Source organism: Thunnus thynnus, chromosome 15, assembly GCF_963924715.1.
Source record: "Thunnus thynnus chromosome 15, fThuThy2.1, whole genome shotgun sequence".
Taxonomy (NCBI): domain Eukaryota; kingdom Metazoa; phylum Chordata; class Actinopteri; order Scombriformes; family Scombridae; genus Thunnus; species Thunnus thynnus.
In genome coordinates, this window is record NC_089531.1 from 8,306,864 (window position 1) to 8,326,423 (window position 19,560).

General features: G+C 39.7%; 1 protein-coding gene across 2 annotated transcripts; it reads right to left on the reverse strand.

Annotated features, from left to right (window-relative positions):
• Positions 1-237: 237 nt before the first annotated feature.
• sfpq (splicing factor proline/glutamine-rich) lies at positions 238-19,240 on the reverse strand. Of its 2 annotated transcripts, none has more exons than XM_067612255.1 (12): positions 18,387-19,240; positions 17,691-17,879; positions 17,186-17,487; positions 16,981-17,076; positions 16,295-16,491; positions 16,114-16,198; positions 15,843-15,954; positions 15,681-15,729; positions 15,023-15,129; positions 1,663-1,712; positions 953-1,037; positions 238-355 (listed from the first exon to the last, which is right to left on the reverse strand). In XM_067612255.1, the coding sequence occupies exons 1-10, from the start codon at positions 19,113-19,115 to the stop codon at positions 1,686-1,688; spliced, it is 1,893 nt and encodes a 630-aa protein (XP_067468356.1). In that variant the 5' UTR covers positions 19,116-19,240; the 3' UTR covers positions 238-355; positions 953-1,037; positions 1,663-1,685. The 2 variants fall into 2 exon arrangements, with proteins under 2 accessions (XP_067468356.1, XP_067468354.1); XM_067612253.1 differs by having other exon boundaries at positions 1,663-12,143.
• Between the last annotated feature and the right edge of the window lie 320 nt (positions 19,241-19,560).

The following is a 19,560-nucleotide window of genomic DNA, read 5'->3' on the forward strand; positions in this document are numbered from 1 at the left end:
AGCAGAGGCACCGAGGCGAGGCAGCAGGCGGGCAGACTGGGTTGGTGATTAATCAACTGATCAGTTGCACTAAGGAGAGGATTATCAATAAATGTGTAAAAGGCAAATATTTTCTTCATGTTTTTGTGTCTGTATGTTCTTTTGTTTCCCTTCTGGTTCTCAATGACACTTTGCTCATAATTACACAAAGGAGGTGATCATCAGCAGCAGGCATGAAAAAAATACAAACAAAACAACTCAGGTTTATATTTTTTATTTAGAAACTTCAAAGTAAGAAAAGTGCATCCATCCTCTGGACTGCAAACTGTTTGTCCTCTGTTGGTTGCCTCCTGTTACTGCATCACAACCTGCAGCTCTGCAAAAGAAAAAGCAGAATAGATTAATTTATTTATTGGAGATTATTTAAAGGACCAGTGTGTAGGATTTAGTGGCAACTAGTGGTGAGGTGCAGATTGCAGTCAACTCGATACCCCTCCCCTCACCCTCCCCTTCTAAGCATGTAGAAGAACCTACAGTGGCCATGAAACATGCAAAGGGCGCTCTCTAGAGCCAGTGTTTGTTTGTTTGTCCATTTTGGGCTACTGTAGAAACATGATGGCCTCCGTAGAAGAGGCCCTGCTCCCTCTGTAGATATAAAGGGCTCATTCTAAGATAGTGAAAACACAATGATTCTTATTTTCAGGTGATTATACACTAATTAAAAACATACTCATGAATATTATATTCCATTTCTGCCAAGTCTGTTCTGCTAGATGCCACTAAATTCTACACACTGCACCTTTAAAATCCTATTATTCTAGTCAAACTGTAGTCTGAAATACAACATATGTCACAACCTATTTAATACAAGACATTTCCAATAGTTTCTACATTTCTTTACTGTTAATGTGACAAACTATTTTTATGACAGATATATTTCACAACTGTGTCTGAATGATGAAGAGGAACTAACATGGAGGTCATCCTGGCGTCACCACAGTGCGGTGGCTCGGTCTCCTGCAGCTCTGGCATTTTATCAGATATCAGTCTTCATTTACCTACAAAACAGGAAGAAAAAGAGAAAGGACAGATGGTTATCTAGCTACACCGAACGAACATGAAATGTGTTTCTTTAAAATAGTGAGACAAGATTTTGTATTTTTTAAAGGCCCTGCAAACCTCCACAGGTGTTTTCTATTATCATGATTGGTTATGTCATGTTCATGTCATATCAACTACTGGAATTATGATTTTCTGACTAGTATAGAAATCAAACATTTTGTTCCCATAATGACATTTCTCTTTTCGCGTTGTCATTATGGGATATTGAATGTAGATTGATGAGGGGAAAAATGAATTTAAATGATTTAAGGATAAGGCTGCAACATAAAACCGTGAAAAGGGGTCTGAACATTTTACACGCTGTGAGCTTCAGATTAACTTTAAATGCATTTTTGCACAAAATGGCTGTGGACACTGTGGATTTTGGCCTCATCACTTTGGCCAAAGCACATTTGAAGGAGATCTTTTAAAAGCTAGTGAACAGGAAATTGAGATAAATATCAAGGACAGACTACACAGGCTCACAGAGTCCTGACTATAGGTCTAATCAGGCCCATGAGTTAGTAGAGGCTTTAAAAGAACAGTTTATATAAAAAATACCGGGTCCTCCTGAAACCTTACCGTGGGGTTAACGGTGTGGACTCTCAGCCTCCTTCGACTGGTCGAGGCTCCTGTGGCGAGAGACAAACAATGAGAGCCTGACAGTGAACTGGTCAGCATCACTCAGACATTACTGATTTGAAGTTGCCATCCTTAAAAGACAAAATGACAACCTGTGCTTCTATATGTACTGTATGTGTGTGTTGTGTGTGTGTGAGCAGTGACCAACTAGAGATTAAAAGAAAACCAAACACGTTTCAAATAGAGGTTATGATATGAACATGCATTACAAGTACACAACTGTTAATGTGTATGTCATTGTGAGGAGAAGTACAAATATGTAGTATGAGTTGTGTGACAAAGTTCATATACAGGTAGAGTTTTAGAAAAAGGCATCTCAGCAAACTGGTTCATTTGTTCAGAAACTGCAGGGGGGACGAGACAAATTAATGACGACGACGTTCATCACTGATGCAATCCTCGGGGAATGTAATTCTGTTACAAAGCCATGTGAGCTTGACTTCGTACTGACACATCAGGGGTGTTGCTGCAAAACCCCAAACAGAGCTGGAGCTGTTCCATAACAGGTGAGTAACCTTGTACAGAGGTAGACTTGGTCATTTGCTGTGTCAGTCTTGCAGACTTTGGGCAGAGCCCTTTTATTTAGACGAGGCCGTCAGAGGCCACAAGGGTAATTCTGGCATCACACTCTGAGACGGGACGTAGAAGAGTTTAGCCAATCAGGACTGAGGACTTAGAAAATGGATCACAGTGCAGACAGATACATCTCGACAGCCTCGAAGGCTCGATTCATTGTGTTGGCTGAACAGTGTAGTTTCCTCTTGAACAAGGCTTGTCAGAGCTTGTGAGAACCATAAACTCCAGGTACCACGGTCCTTTACAGCTACAAGACAACTCTACATACAAGCAACAGAAGGAAAAATGCCACAGTCATGATGTACTGTACTTTTTCAAAATGGCTGGCTGGTCACTGGCATGATATGGCATTCAAGTGAAACAGGCAGAACGACAAAATATGAGCAGTAAGAGGTACGGAGCACCAAGAGGAGAGGGGAAAGGAAAGCAAGTGCTGTTTTCAGCTCATAACTGAAGCACTGAGTGTAGTAAACCCATCACTGACAAACTGTTCAGGTGAGCACTACTGCAAAACTTTAAGATATGAAGTAAGCAGCATTTCAAAGTTCATACATTTATTTTCTCTGGTACATACGTGTCACATTATACATCTGCTCTACAAACCTCTTCAGTGTTATGAACAAAAGAAAACTGTAATTTCAATGTCTGTTCAGTTTGAGGAGTCTACAAGTTACCAGTGAAGTGTTGAGATCTGTGGCTGTTTGTGAGGCGGTGATCAAAACTCTGTAACCAACTACTAAACTGAGACTGTTACAAGGGTTTAGCAGATTTTAATACATAATCAGTATTTTTCATTTTAAATAGCTGCTTTATCTGTTACATTTGACTCTGGTTTAAAAATTAAGTGCAGAGTGTAGACAATTTGCAAGGTGCCAAGCAAATAAAGTTTACAGCTCTTAACTGAAGAGACAGATGTTGTATGTAAAGTATAGTGAGACTCTCCAATCAAACACCAACAGCCCTATCAAATATATCTATGAATTTGAGCTCCAAATACATGAAAATCTAGTTCATGAACTGAGGAAACCAATTATCATCCGTTTGAGTTGAAATATTTGCATTTGTAAACAGAAAGATGAAATCCACCCCAAACCCCGTCTACACAAAACGCACAAAAGTCAAAGGTTGTGGAGCAAAGATTAAGGTACAGGCACAATGCGTGGCACATGTGACTATTAACATGTTTTTTAAAATTATTTTCTACAATCCCACCCAGAACAACCCAGATAGTATGAGACACACTTCACTTCCGAACTGCAAAGACACCCCAACCCAATACCATAAATTCATGTTCATAGTAAAGACATTGTTCAGCCAGAGAAGAAGAAGGTCAGGAATAATGATAACAGACGGTGCAACTACTGTAAACAAAACTACCAACTAATACAAATTTTGCATAGTTAATCAGAATTAAATGTTTAACTGCTTCAGTAAATTCTTGACTACTGTGCTCTTAGTTTTTTTTGTTAGTTTACTAATTCGGGACAAATTGGTTTGAGGTGACCATTTGTAGATCATACTTTTCAAAATATAGTGTTTCTGGAGATGACAAAATCTTCAAAATGTGGCTTAAAGTAATAAATGTGTAAAATATGGTAAATATATGAATATGAAACATGAAAAAACTACAATAACTGAGAATTTTGTGCTCTGCACCATTGCTTAAAGAGAAAGTTGACAGTTTAAGACGTAAGATAGACACAAAGAAGAGAAAACCAAAGAGCTTCCTTATAGCTTTTAAGTAGAAACTGCTGTCACATGAGCTGGGCGTCATTGTTGCACACAACCTGCCTTTTTGCACTGCAGATCACTTTTCAAATATAACAAAAGGTTCCAAAAGCAAAAACCATCACAGAAATCAGCAGAGCATGAATGGAAAAAACTACTGAAATACCTAAAGAGGAAGACAGTAATGACCATTGGTTCAAAATTTAAACTTCCTAAAGAAAATTTTGCTTTTGTACTTTAAGCGATTCCAAAAAATTTGAACCCAGATACACTTCTGAGTCCATTATTTGCTTGTAAAACATTTCGTGTCAGGTTTCAGCACTATATTCCACACATCGGTGGTTGGAAACTGTAGTGTTGAACCAGTGACTCAGCCGTCCATACATAGTTTGTTTCATGCATACATACATAGAAGCCAAGTACTACAACCACACACACACACACTGCACGGGCTATAATGCTTTGCCACACCCACACACAAAAAGGGTAGAGGAACAAAGATCTGCACTGTGATGCCATTCTTTAAAAGTGTGATGCCAGAAGCCCTGTAAATGTCACCTTGAGCAGTGACATGGTTTGAGAGGACAGAGAGAAGAGTTAAGATATGGGAGAACTGTGCATCTTGTATTATAAACATGGATGGGACACTTACCTTACTTGTTCAGCTGATCTGTGTAAGCATACCTCTGGCTGCAGTGCAAACAAGTCCAGGCTTTACTGTCCACTGACTTCTGCAGAACTACTCATCGTCAATGTAACCCAATTGCAGAGAAGAGCCTCTATTGTGGACTGGGGCAGCCTGTCTTTGACAAGCTGGCTGACAGCAGCTAACACACCTCTCATTTTCCCAAAGACATGAAACACACACAATCACACAGCACAACACGCCACTCTTTTTTTCCCCAAACGCAAGGTTACAGACTTCATGGGACTTCCTGCCTCAGGTAGTTTGGTGAATAGAGGAGGCGAGGTCTAGTAGTGTAGTTTTTCCATCAAGAATTTTTCACAAAAGAGAAACAATATTGTTGGGGTGAGGTTGTGGTGCAGGGTTAATAAATGCCATGAGGCTACCTTTGAACAAATCTCGACTTGGAAATTCTCTTTATGTCAGTGTCAAAGCTTTGATTTCCACTCTTCTGCTAATAAGGCAAAGTCAAAATGTGTTGGCAATAGGGGACATCCCTGTTCCAAACCTCTATAATATTGTTTTTTAGTAGTATGTTCGGTGCGCTTCATTATACTTTTAAAAAAATCTGACAAAGAAGTTCTATTTACGAATTTAAATGTCCAAGCTGGATGCCATTTTTATTCCAATAAAGTCAAAATGTGTTGGGTAAATAGGGGACTTCCATGTTCTGAACCTCTGTAATATTGTTGAGTGGTTTGTTAACTGTGCTTGACGTTACATTTAAACAAATACTAACTAAGAAATTCTATTATGAATGTGAGCGTTCAAGGTGGTTGCCATTTTTATTCCAATGACAAAATCAAAATGTATTGGAAAACAGGGGACATCCCTGTTCCGAACTTCATTAATACACAGTAGTTATTTTGTAATCAAATTAAGTGTGCTAGGCGAGACCTTTTCAATTGAGTGAAATGGAAAAGGTATTTGACAAAGGCTTAGAAATGGATCCAGTGTCATTGATTTTGGGCTTCCCAAGTGGAAATATAACTACTGTAGCTAGCAAAAGGTTATAACATTCTTACTTTTGCTGCTTAAAAAAAATTACAGTGGACTAATGATTAGGGCCCTTCTATTAAGGGCTAGTGTGAAGTTTTATTTGAGCTGGTTCCTTTGGAATATCTTATAAGTATTCTACACAACAAAACAGATAAGTTCTAGCAGCCCTATCTGAATTATCTTGGACCTGATTTTTCTTCCGTTATTTTACAAGGAGTCTCCTGAACCTGAACTCTGTGACTTACCTGCAATATAGGCCATTTCCTGTACATGTTTGGGAACTGAGCTGTTTTGTTTTATTATTGCTTGTCTTATATAAAGAAATATATGAAAAAAAGAAAATCCAATAAATATATTGGTAAAAAAAAGTATGCTAGGCGCCACCATTAAACAAATTTTGACAAAGAACTTCTCTTAAAGAATGTCTGCATCAACGATTTGATTTTTCTTTTTCAAAATGTGTTGGAAATAGGGGATATCCCTGTTCCAAACCTCCGCAATATTGTTACTGTGTAATATGTGAAGTGCACTTGACCATACTTTTAAACAGATCTTATGAAATTCTATTTAAGAGCGTTACTGTTTACGATATGATTTCTTTTACTTAAATAATGCAGAGTCATGTGCTTGCAATGTGTTAGCAACAGGGGAAATGCCTGTTCCAAACCTTTGGAATAAAGCTACCATGCAGTATGTTGAGTGTGCTCAACACAGTGAGTTCAATCACTTCTACTTGTGCCAGAAGAATGGCCAAATGTTAACATGTCCATCTTCCAACTTTCAAACAGAAGCTACAGAGCAACCACCTATCATCATCAATAATGAATCCAAGGTTTTCAAAATTATTTGGTCCTCGAAAGCGACTGCTTCTCCACTCCAACAGAAGCTAAACGTATCTTCAGCTGAATGTTTAAATTGCTAAATCTGTGGTTACCAATGACTTTGAATTTCTTGGTATGGAAAGTTCCTTCTCATAGTCCAACACCTTTAAAGATGGTCAAACCTGTTAAAGAAAACAAATTGTACACAACACCAACACACAGACATAACATTACAAGTTTTCAAATTTAAACGCAGGTCCAATTGTATTACAAAATCCAGAGTATTTCAAGTACTGATTTGCAGGATGTTCAGATGCTGCTTGCAGAAGGAAAATCGATGACATTGTTTTTACACTAGCAAACCCTAAATTAACCTGATATTATTTAGTAATACATTGCCTAATTTCAAATTCCACATCAACTTACTTTACACCAATGGTACGTTACATAAGTAATTAAAGCTTTGCGAGATCTTTATTCACCTTTTGATTTTTACCGTCAAGGTACAAAAAATATACTTGAATATCTTACTCAAGTGTTGGCGGGTATTTACCTTTTCCCTCTTATTTTCAATTTGCTATGTGACTTCAAGGGGATACATTTTAATTAGAAAATCCAAGTGTTGTCCAAAAAGTCAGCCTCTTGCTGTTTACAAAAGAGCACTACATAAAGAGTGGTCAAGCTAGAAATTTCTTGTCCATCTTGATAAAGTGAGAGAAGACTCTTCCAGGAATAAAGCAAATCTGGAATAACCCTCAAGGGTGATCTTGGCCAAGGTATATACAGATCCCCAGTCAGCTGTTCCATGAATAGTTAGCTTTAGATGGAGATCTGAAAAATAAATACACAGGCAGTGTTCCACAAATTCAGCGGTTGTAAACAGGTGCCAGAAGAAATTTGGCACTTGACACCGACACAGACCTGGTTCTGTAGACTACAATGGGCCTTCTTTACACAGTCTATTCCCACAAGTTTTGCAACTACTGTATGCCTTTCAATATTAGGTAAATCAGTTATTAGTGAAATTGATGACTGCAGTATGATAATCAAGAAAATAATAAAATTCACTGATCCCCACCACTTGACTTTTAGCCACAAGAGCCAAATATCATTTCTATTTTCTACAAATGGGCATTGGATATGCAAGTGCCACCTAATGAAACATTCGGGGATCTGCATTTATATTACCAAATTATATGAAAGATTTCTACAAAATCCATTAAGTTGAAAATTCAAAAAAAGTCAGCTATGCTCTTGTCTTCATAAAATATTGAAGGTTTACCAGTGTGATAGTTTATCTACAGGTTTCATAGGAACTTGTCATGCTTGACGAACATGGCTAAATCAGCATTATGCACCAACTTCCTATCCGTAGTACACCAACTCATGTTAAATATATGTTGACGACAAATGGCGGCCTTTTTCCAAACCTTTTTATGGTTCCTTTGTAAGCTTTTGCACAGTGCCAGCTGAATGTTACTAACTTAGGACTCAAGTCCAGTGTTTAGGTCTCTTTGCACAAGCATTCTTGAGTCCTTGCTATACAGCAACAAATTCCTTCCATAGTCCATAATCTTTAAAGCTGGTCAAACCTGTTAAAGAAAAAATGTACATAACACAAACACACGTAACATTTCAGATAAACACTCCATGATATCTAATAACATTACCAAATTCATCGAAGTGGATGAAATCCTCTATTTTGCAGTGATGTCAGCTGTGCGGGATTCTCAAAAGCTACATAAACCAGGAAATTTTACTGGGTAATTGTTATGACTAAGCAAAAATTCTTTAATACCCTTTTAAATTTAAAGCCATACAGAGTGAAATCTCTCTCTGTACACAAAAGTAACACTGTAAGTACTTGAATATGTAATTTGTCTTGAGGTCTTAACTCCAATGTATTCCCATTGTTTTTCAAATGCTATTAGACAAAAGAAAATATCATGGGATAGAGAATCCAATTGATATCCAAAATGCTGTCCAACATTGGACTACAACTGTTTAGAAAAGAATACGTATGTGACTCCAAAGGTAAGCTGGAAAGCCACTCATCATTCATCTTGACAATGTGAAAAAGAATGTTGTGTGAGGAAAAAAAAAGAAGTCAGAAAGTACACTGATGTATGTTGCTAATCTGAGGACAAAAAATGTCAATACACCACCAATAGTCCACATGATGTCAGAATCAAGCCAGTTCTTCAGGAAAATGAACACTGTGGACTACAACTGGATTTGCTTCATTTATCAAGCATATTTTCCATTTCCTTAACATAAATGCAGTAAAGTGCAACAAGTATACTAGTCAAGATTTATGACAGTTAAGTTAAAGTTGTAATTTATATAAGATTACTTACACTCATGGTTTCAGCCCGTCTCCACCTACCACACAACTCTGAAAATACTTGCTGAGGCAAGACAGTGAATGAAGGGAAGGTTTCCAAAGTTTTGATGCCAAAGATGCCTCCATTGGGGTGGGGCCAGAGCAAAAATATGAATTTCAAATGCCATCATTAAGTGACATCAACAGTTAGGGTTTTGAGCTTTTTTTTCCTGTCGTATGATACCAATTTAAAATGTTAAAATTAAAAATGTGACTCATTATTTAACAGGCATCTTATCATTTTTGCAGAGTCACAGATCACAATCTGTGATCCAAATGTCAAAATCCCCCAATCAAAATTCAAAACAGGTTTGGAAATGTTACTTAAGGTACTTAATTCCAAGCATCAAGTTCCTGGGTAGAAGACAGCCATGATGTGTGTGTTTAATATGGTTGTTAAATGTTCTGTTTTCTTTTGATAGTTGGTCCTTCTTGTAATTTTGCCACAGATCATATTAATGCAACTGCAGATAAGCACATCTCCTGAAATGCAGAAAGGTACTGCTGAATATATTTCAATAATGATATGAGGCAGTTTTAGAAGTTGTGTTGGTTGTCAAAGGTTGACCTCCCCTCCCCCCCATATCTCAGCCAGATTATGGGGAGAATCAACAAAATGAAAGCACTGCAGTAGCCCGCTAGGGCTCATCTGTTACAAACAGAGGGCGCGTAGGAAAACATTGTTTCAGACATATGGCTGTTATGTGCCTCCAGCCAGACAATGCATCTGAGCAACACAAAGAAATTCAACTGCATAATGTTAAGCAGGGTTTATACATTATTAAACCAAGAAAACTAACCAGTCAGTAACAAAAATGGAAACCATCGGCAGAGATGAGCCACAACTTCCACTGCAGTGCAGGTCATCTCCATGCAGTTTTCACTGGTTACAAGTCAGCCAGGACTATGCCATGAAAATTGAGACTGGAATCTCCTGTGGAGTGATGTTCTTGTCTTCTTGAATGCGGTACCACTTGTGGTTGTTAATACGGCTATGTTTGCCGACTTATATCACATCTGTGTCAGGTACGCACAACATATTACTGAAAAGTCATAAAGGAGCACAAGTCACTTTGACATCCGTCTGAGGAGAGGTCTGTTTCTTGGTTGTTTTTTGTTTTTTAGCTAAACAAAGATGTTGGTCTGACATTTTCATCCACATACATTAACAAATTAGAAACATATTTGGTTAAATTCCTGCTTATCATGCTTTTAAAACTGACCACTATGGGCCTCTGTCAGTAATGTTAAGTCAGACGTACTCATGCCAACAGAATATTTAACTACAGCATGGAAATTTACTTCAATTCCATCAGTAAAGACTTCCTTAGGTATTCATTTCCAACTCTACAGACTTGTTGTACCCAGAAATAATTCACAACTGAAAATGACTACGTTTACATGCAGATTTGTAACGGATGCCAACTAACATAGCTATTGTTTATTGTTCATGTTTATTAGCTATTTAAAGGAAATGAGGTTATGGGCCATTGCGTTTCTGCTCAACTCCTCTACTACTAAGCATCAGTTGCCTAAGACTAAAAAGCATAATGTCCTGTTATCCAACAGGAGGATAATGGCCAACACAAACCAGGTAATCAAGGCATAATAAGTAGCCCAGTAGCAACTAGGTTGCGTCATTACAATTAATATCTCATCACACACAAAAAAAAGTAATTCAGCTCCATAAAAGCAGAGACACTACAAGGAACTGTTGTTTCGATGCCCTTAGTCCATCTACTACAATATCAATGTACTTGTAGCTTGTGAGAGGATATTAAAGTGCACGCACATTGCAATCACTTCTAATGTGAATGCAGATTTCACTGCATGTAATCTTCAGGTGGCAACCTGTTTGGATAGCAGAGCTCTTGCTGCTTTAAATGTGCAACAAGGGTGAGCGTGGTTTATTATCATGGTTGCTATATATTAAGACTGCATGTAAACGTAGTCGGTAACTCCAGCCTCCAAGCATGCACACAGACATACACAATGTGGACTAAATGTGTGATATTAGTTGAACGTAATCGTACGTAAACAAGTGTGTGCCCAGCTTGGTTACCCACAACCACACACACTCTACCACATGCTTTCTTAAAGGTTCTATGTGTAGTATTCCTGCTTTCCTGAAGTATGACTGTAAAAGAGTTACTGGATACCAGTGAATGAAACAAGTAAATGAACCCGGTAAAATATGGAAAATAACTCCATAGGGCTCCATTTCATCTGTGGTGTGAAATTGCAATATTATGTATTATGAATATATAAGTCTTTCCACCTCCTGTAATGCAATCATAAGTACTGGGTGCAACATCACAAAAGGTGCTAAAAATCTGTCATTTCACATTACCAATGTCACCAATTACTATGTTGCTCAAAATATCAAATTTTGACAAAGCACTACCAACAGCAGTTTTACAATACTGCCTGATTGAAACTGGTATTTGCGAGTTATCCCATTTGTATTTATTTTGGTTTTTACAGGGAAGGAAATGGAAAAATGGAGGAGATGGTGGAGCATTAGCGAACATAGCTTGAGGCAGAGCAATGCCTTGGTTTTTAGATTTTGTTAAACACATAGCTGAACAAAAGATGTCAGGATTGTGGCAGAGATAACACATAGACCCTTTAAGACCTAATGTGGAAAATCTATCCACATTCTTTTCCTGAGTGTGAACAACCAATTGTTGGATTTTGGTTGTTTTTGAACAATTCAGCTTTTAAGAATAAATGTTAAAGGTTTGTCCTGATAGAACCAATGTTTCTTTATTATAATACATGCTTTGACTCCAAATGTATGGCACAAAACACAGCCATAGAAAGTTGAGAAAAATTTTACAGTTATCACTTCACGACGACTCACAGATCATAATACATCTAGAAAAGTAAATTATACAGGGGTTAAATAGAACTAACGGATCACACGAGTGTGACCTATCTTTCCATACTACTGACAATACAAAATAAATGAAAATATTGACTTTGTAATAAAAAGAGAAAAAATTGTCAGGCTAAAACGTAGCAACATTTTAAACTTAAATACAAGAAATGTAGCTCAACATATTTGTTTTGGAGACTCTATACAAATAGTGCTGCTAAGAGCATCAAAGGGAAGCGTTTAAAAACGGGGTTTCTTAGTTGGACCATCAAACTCCTCGCGGACCCTGCCGTACCCAGGGTTACCAGGACCCATTCCCCTAGGACCGCCTGGGGCGAAGCGCTCATTGCGCTATGGGGGTCAATTTGCCCATGGAGGCAGATAGGAGGGTGGGGAATTAGGAATGGGATGGCGTCAGTGCACAAGCACAAAGTTCATGTCCATATGGAGATGTATAAATAGGTATGGCAATAGAGGTTTTTTATATTTTGAGCAGATTTACAACAAAACCAGCAGGAGACGCATCCGAAGAAACCGTTCGTTCCAATATGAAGATCCACAGGTGCCACAGGTTACATACGGAAAAGGAAGAGAGGGTAATGCTTTCGTTAGTCAGTGCCTACCTAGTACGGTCTCTCCAGTGCATGCCAAGATTAGGCTTTAGTCCTTATTGATTATCAGGTCTAGCATTTGTAAATGCTAACCAAATTTACCTCTTTATGATCATTGACTATGGCAACAGATAAATGCCCGAACCTCTTTATGAATGAGGTATTTACAAAATATATCTATGATTCATGTTTCCTTAGAAATTTGGAAAAATGTTAAAAATATGGAATGTGTCAGTGTTACAAACTCTGAATTAAATGAACTTCAAAAGTTTCCTGAAAAGAAATTATGGTCTATCAATCTGTGGTCCAAATGACACAGAACCCCTTATGGCACTTGATTAAATGGACTATGTTTCCTATTATGTCCAGTATCTAGAAGTACAGGGACTGTACTACAAATACATGTGTGGAAATAAAGACTTGGGCAGAACAAAATTAACAACATTACAAGACATTCAGCACACATTTTCCAACCTTTTTCAAGGAAGCAATTTGGTTAACAATATGCACTTTAGGGCTGCCCCCGACTAAAGATTTTCCTGGTTGACTAGTTGTCATTACTATTCGTCATTAGTCGACCAATTGTCGCACATTTAAGGTCAATATATATATTATTTATCTAGGCTATCTAACGTTAGAATGACCATGCTAATTGGCTAACGTTACTTGGGGGTTTCAAATGATAGGTCATGTTTGAAGTTGATGAAAGATAGGCGAATGTTTGCAAGTCACCTTCTTGGGGTTGTCCTTTACTCTCTCAAAATGATCCCACACTTTGGATTTCCTGTCTGACATAGTAACGAATAACCGCAGGGACCAGGCGTGTAAACGCGAAAGTCTGTCCCTGACTGGCTAAGTGTCACCACTTCCTGTGTTAAATTAAAAGCCCTCTAGCATTTCATACATGGTCCATCTAGCAGGTTTTCACAATTTTGACAAGGCGCAGCTCCCGAATGGGTTTTTTTTCCTCCTTTGACCAACCGACCAATGAAAACTTGGTCGACTAGACTCTTCTCGTCGACTAATGTTTGGTCAACTATTAGGGAGCAGCCCTAATGTGCTTCATATGCTAATTCGGCAAGTTTTGCCAAACTAGAATTACGTGAGAAAGAGTAAATGTCTCAAGGACAAAAATCCAACAATGGAGAGCAGCTTTGATTTACGACACAAGGCTACAATGAAACAATAGAAATAGAATATAAAATGTAGATGATGACTGTGTCTGAGACTGGATATACTCAACATCAACCTGCTCAGCCAACTAAATTATTGTAAATTAATTTTAAGACTTTTACTGAGCTTCACTTTCAGGTGTGACTTTAAAACTTAAGTGCATCAACGTGCACACTTAATGCAACTTTGTGGACTGTTGCATTGCCAACAACAAACAAGATTTTTTTTCCATTAGGCTTAAACCTAAAAAAACATTTTCTAAGTAAGTATTCCAAAAATCAGTTTAAGAGAAAATGCTGCTTTAAACCCAAAAAACTGAATAATGCCAAGCTAATATTTGCATGAGTAAACATAATTGGTTGATTTATCAAAAGCTACAAATGTGTCGCGCAAACAATTTCAAATACAAAAATTCAATAAGTCAGAATATATACAGCAAACATATACCATTTAAATTTCATATTTAAGAATAAAGCCTGATAAAAATGTATTGCGAAAATTATTTTCATTGAGGACCTACAGTGTTAACACACATCTAGCCACTCTGTCAACTGTAATTGTACCAAGCAAACACTGGGACTACAAGCCTGCCAGAGGCATAGATCTCCAGCTGTACATGAAATTAGAACTTTCATAGTCCAGTATTCACCTAAACACAAAGTCACAAGGCTGTGCCTGCCCCCATCAATTAATCCTGCAGTGATCTATAATTTCAGAATTTTTGGTTCATGATTTAATGCCTTAGACCATCAACCTGCACTAAATGGACTATAAATGCACACATACAAAAAAAAAAGTTTGATAAGGTAATAGTTGGTCCAGAAGATGGACTAAATCCCTACACAAAAAAAGAGCTTTACACAGGATTTCACACTTCCACCCAAAAATACAGCCTGTTCATATACAGCTTGATTTCTTCTCATGACGGATGATGCTTGAAACTGCTCGCACTGCATGGAAAAGTGATTTAAAAGGGTACATAAGCACAATGTCAACAGTTAAAGTGAATAAAAACACTGGTTGGTGAAATTCTGCTTCCAGTCAAGAAAAAGTGCCTGTCCAGCTCACATGAGACAGGGCTTGCAATAGCAGTCCACTACACAAAATGTGTGAGGAGAGAGTAGAGCCACTGAAGTCTGTCGAGAGCACACTGGTGAACAATATATGATTTAGTGCAGGTTGATGGTTTGTTAGCTGGAAGCGGTAAACTCTGGTGAATATAACTGAGGGGGCTTGGCTTGCCATTGAAAAAAAATCCTATCAGGCAGGCAGCATATCTGTCGCAGTCAACAAACAGCAAGCCACTCGGAGACAGCTGAGAACACAAATCATTGCTTAGCCACCTGGCCTTCAAGGTTAAAATCAGCTGGGAGACTTTCCAGCAAAAGGGAAAGCCAGACACAATGTACATCAACTACTGATCTTCCACAAAGTGGGATACATTACCATTTCGTTGTTCATCAAGCCTCCTGAAGATGGTCCCATTCCCTGTTGTCCCTCAAAGCCCAGTCCACCCATAGGGAACTTCTGGTTGGACCCACCGAAGGGCATATCTAACAGAACACCATAATAAGTCAAGTACCCATACTTTAAATTGACATATAAGACAAAATACTAATATCAGTTGAGTCACATCAATTGACAGCAAGGCTTACCTAGTATAATTATAAAGGAAATACTACAATTACATTTAAAAAAGGAAATCAAACAACTGTTTAACAGAGAAACTACCTGGGTGCAGTATTCGAAATAAACACTCCTTTGCCAGTTCATTTGGTCCACTTAGCTAAAAGTAACGCAGTCTGATACTACAGCCCTGTAATAAATCCTACCTTTATCAAAGTTATAATGTTAATTTTGTTGAAGATGTTTGAAAGTGGTGCTGATTTAACTTTATGATCAGTTTAGAGGCCATAGCTTGTGGAGCTGTTTAATTGTATTTTGTTATACTGACAAGTGTTTCTAATATTTAGTAAATGATCACTGAGAGTCATTAATTTACATTGAGTGGAACCCACTCTTGGTGCCTTATTTTTTTCCTTTGTGATCTTCATGGTCTTAAAAAATTAAATAATCTCAATTAAATAAAGAGTAGATAACTTACCACCCATTCCCAATCCTCCGCCGGAACTCATTCTCATCTCTCTGTCCCTCTGTAATAAGAAAACAGACAATAACCATTAAACCAGACAACATATGATAATCAATACCTCATTTACTCACTTCATTACATGCATGGCATATGTTTTGTTCCTATTTAACTCACATCCATGAAGTTGCCCATTCTGTAGTTCTCCTCACGCTGGCGGCGCATCTGTTCTTCCATTTCTCTCTTGCGAAGCATGTCCTCCTCTCGCCTGCGACGCTCTTCCTCTTGTCTGTTCACAAAGGGGGAGAAAAAAGTCAGACACAGAGCAGCTGTAAGGTACCATCCATGGACAGGGGAAAAAACAAGTATTGTGTTTATAAGAAGATGTTATGGTGACCAACATCTCTCTCAATCAACAACCAAACAGAATTCTGTTGAACATAAATACCTCATCTGCATTTCCTTCCTCTTTTGCATCTCCTGACTGTGCAACTCCTCCATGCGCCTCAGTTCTTCTTGTCGCCTCAGTAGATCTGCAAGGAAACGCGAAACCGGTTTTAATTGTGGATCTTCAACATTAGATGCACCAAATCCTTCCCACAGAAAAAGCTGCATACCACAGTGCTTACCTTGTCTGAGCAGGTTGGCCTGGTGTTCGTGGTAAGCGTCCTCCATCTCGCTCTCAAGCTTCTCGCGGGCCTCACGCATGTTCTTCTCCACCTGGTCCCTCTGCTGTTTCTCCATTTCATCGAGCGACTTCCAGCGCTTGGAGTATTCGAATTCGAAAGTGCCTGGACGAGCAAAGCGAGGGGGTTCCTCCCGCTCTCTATGGACAAAATCAGCAAAGTATACAGTACGTTAGGCTTGCGCGATCATATTTGCACGAGGGTTAAAAAATAAAGTAGTAGTAGCAATGGCCATGTCAAATGAAAACACCACAATTTCTTTTAACAGTATGATAATCCGTTTTCAGTCTATCATTAGTCAGTGGGGTGTCTTTTAAGGCTACTTTCTTACTCCTCCCCTTGACTCACACAGGTTAACATCTGCCACTCCACATAGCAGATTGATTTTTAACAGCTGCAAACCTTGAACCACCTCCCCCACTACCACTGCAAAACCCCCACTTGCACATTACACCATCTGCTGCTCAGAAAACCATTTGCACAATAAAGATGAAAAGGGGAGTCAATACAACTGGTCACCCTTTATCAGCTGTCTTCAATCTAATGATTAGACATCTCATCTAACAGCATTGCATCGACTTAACAGAACGCTACAAAACAAGGAAAAGGGAAAAAAATGGTGTGCTTACGCTTGATATCTGGGGTTCTTCTGTGCCAATTTCTCTGGAAGACCATCTTCATCATCAAACTGGTCGAGAGGCTCCACAATAACTGGCCTGGGTGACCTGAACGGGATCACATAAAGGGAAGAGGAATAAGCAAAGCGTCTTTTATGGTGGTGTACTAACTGATGATGTTCAATGCAAATGTGTGCCTTCCAAAATCTGAACTTACGCTGTGAGCAGGAAAACGCCCTCATTGCATCGATCCAGGGCCTTTCTGGCAGCGGGTTTGGAAGCGAACTCAACAATGCCCCTGCCTGTGGATCGCCCACGGTCATCTACAATGACGATGGCCCTTTCAACCATTCCAAACTGTGAGAAAGCTTCTTCCAGGAGCTCGTTAGAAACAAACGGTGACAGGTTCTTCACAGACAGAGCTGCAGAGTGTGTGGCAAATCGGACACGCAGGGGTCTCCCTTTCATTGGTGTATCATCTAACTCTGCCTTTGCTATCTCTGCGAGTGCACGAGACTCCTGCAAGAAATCAAAAAATATTTAGGGATTCATTCATCCCAAGTAAGCAGCATTTCACTATTTTAACTTGGTTAATTTATTGATTAGCTGCAGTATCTCAGTCGGTCGATGTAAAACTGAACCTCAGTTACTGTAGCAATTATTACTCCAACACCACAACTATGATACTCGTGTCCATCTCGACACTGGATAAACAGTCTTACCAATCGGATGAACCCGAAGCCTTTGCTTTTGTTGATGAAGACCTCGCTTGGCTCTCCATATTTTGCGAACAGCTTCCTGAACTCGTCCTCCGTGATGTCGTTGGGCAGGTTGCCGATGAACAGGCGACACCGCTGTGTGTACGTCTTCTCCCCGGGTTTCAGCAACATGGACAGTGTCGCCCTGAATTCCTGTTTTTATTGATAAACAAACAATATGGATTTGAAATCTCACTTCTACGCCAAACCAAATTATTTTATTTAGATTCAGACGACAAAAACACACAGGGGCCCTTTAAGAACAAAAGAGAAAAAGCAAACGAAAGTGTGAACTTTTGTTATGTCTAGTTTTTTGTGGTAACGTTAGCGTTCATTCATGCCTTCGTCTCCCTGGCCAACCCGCCCATCCCCCATCAGCTCCGTGTGCTGGCAGGAAAAGAAAAAAAAACTTGACCTACATTTTGAGGTAAATCTTCGGGCAACTAACAAACACGCGGAAAGCCGCTGTACATCGGCGCTCACCAAATACTACACACTGCATTACATTTGTTTCATCAGATTTTACTATTATATGCAAATTTTGCGAATGCACGAGTTATACACAAGATGGCGGATAGCCGAGGTGACTAACGCTGGCTAACATCAATGACTGTCGACACATATCTGGGCAGAAAATGTGTCACAAGTAATACTACAGACCTTCGTTTGGCTTCCGTCTGCGTTGTCGTTTGAGGCCGATTCCTGGTCCTGTTTGGACTTGTTTTGAGTCCCCTGTGGTCCCGTCCTGTGGCCCTGTTGCGGACCTGTCTTCTGGCCTTGTTGCGGGCCTGTCCTCTGGCCTTGTTGTGGACCTGTCTTCTGGCCTTGTTGGGGACCCGTCCTCTGGCCTTGTTGGGGACCTGTCTTCTGGCCTTGTTGTGGGCCTGTCCTCTGGCCTTGCGGGGGCCCTGACTTGGGGCTCGGAAGCGGCTTCTGCTGTTGTCCGTTAGTATTACCTGCTGGTGATTTAAGCTGCTGGTTCTGGTTCTTGTTATCCTGGTTAGGCTGGGGAGAGGTCATGTTTGGTTTCGGCGGTGGTGACTGGATCTTCGGCTGGGACGCGGGGCTTGCCGGTGTCTGTTTCTCATCCTGCGCCGGCTTCTGCTGCTGCATCGGGCCTTTCATTGTGAGCGCCGGGCCGGGAGTCGGCGGAGGGATGATTGGTAATCCCTGGTTCTGCGGTGGCTTCTGGGGAGTCGTCTGAGCCCCCTGGTGAGGAGGCCTATTAAAGTTATTTCCTCCCCTGCGATTTTGGTTCTGAAATGGATGATTCCTGAAATTTGGGTTTCCCATCAACCCAGCCCGTATCGGGCCGCCGGGTCCACCTCCTCTGCGTGGCTGAAAATGATTCATCCCAAGGCCGCCGCGATTATTGTTAAATCGAGACATTGATTCTTTAATTACCGAAAAATATGATTAAAATAGCAAAAAACGGTCTAGCTTTGCTGCGTAACAGCCGCCTGCGCTTGTGTACTGCAGCTCGAACGTCTCAAAATGGCGATCAACGGTTGCGTAAAGAAGGGTCCTTCTTTCTCCAGCACAATGAGAGCCACCGGCACCGCTGATTGGTCCGCTCAGCGGAAGGAGCGGCCACGGGCGTTTACAGTCTTTTCAAGGAATCGGTTCGTTTGGCCTCCTCCACTGAAACTGTTATACCTGGCTTTCTTTGTCCGCCCCCCCCCCCCCCCCCCCATATGAACAAAAAGTGTGTCCAGCGTACTTTGTCTGAAATATTAAGACAGCTCACTTTGGGCTTGGCTTTGTACTTGTGATCTTATCGAGATTGTCACCTTGGTGCTTAAGATATACAACAATAACAATTTTCTACATTTGC

Bases quoted from the DNA above. Each gene is read 5' to 3' on its own strand.
- sfpq (XM_067612253.1), bottom strand. From the start codon at position 19,115: ATGTCTCGATTTAACAATAATCGCGGCGGCCTTGGGATGAATCATTTT. The intron at 17,488-17,690 runs GTAAGACTGTTT...GATTTCTTGCAG, and splicing joins GCTTCGGGTTCATCCGATTG to GAGTCTCGTGCACTCGCAGA. The intron at 15,130-15,680 runs GTAAGTTATCTA...GTGTTCTGTTAG, and splicing joins CGGAGGATTGGGAATGGGTG to ATATGCCCTTCGGTGGGTCC.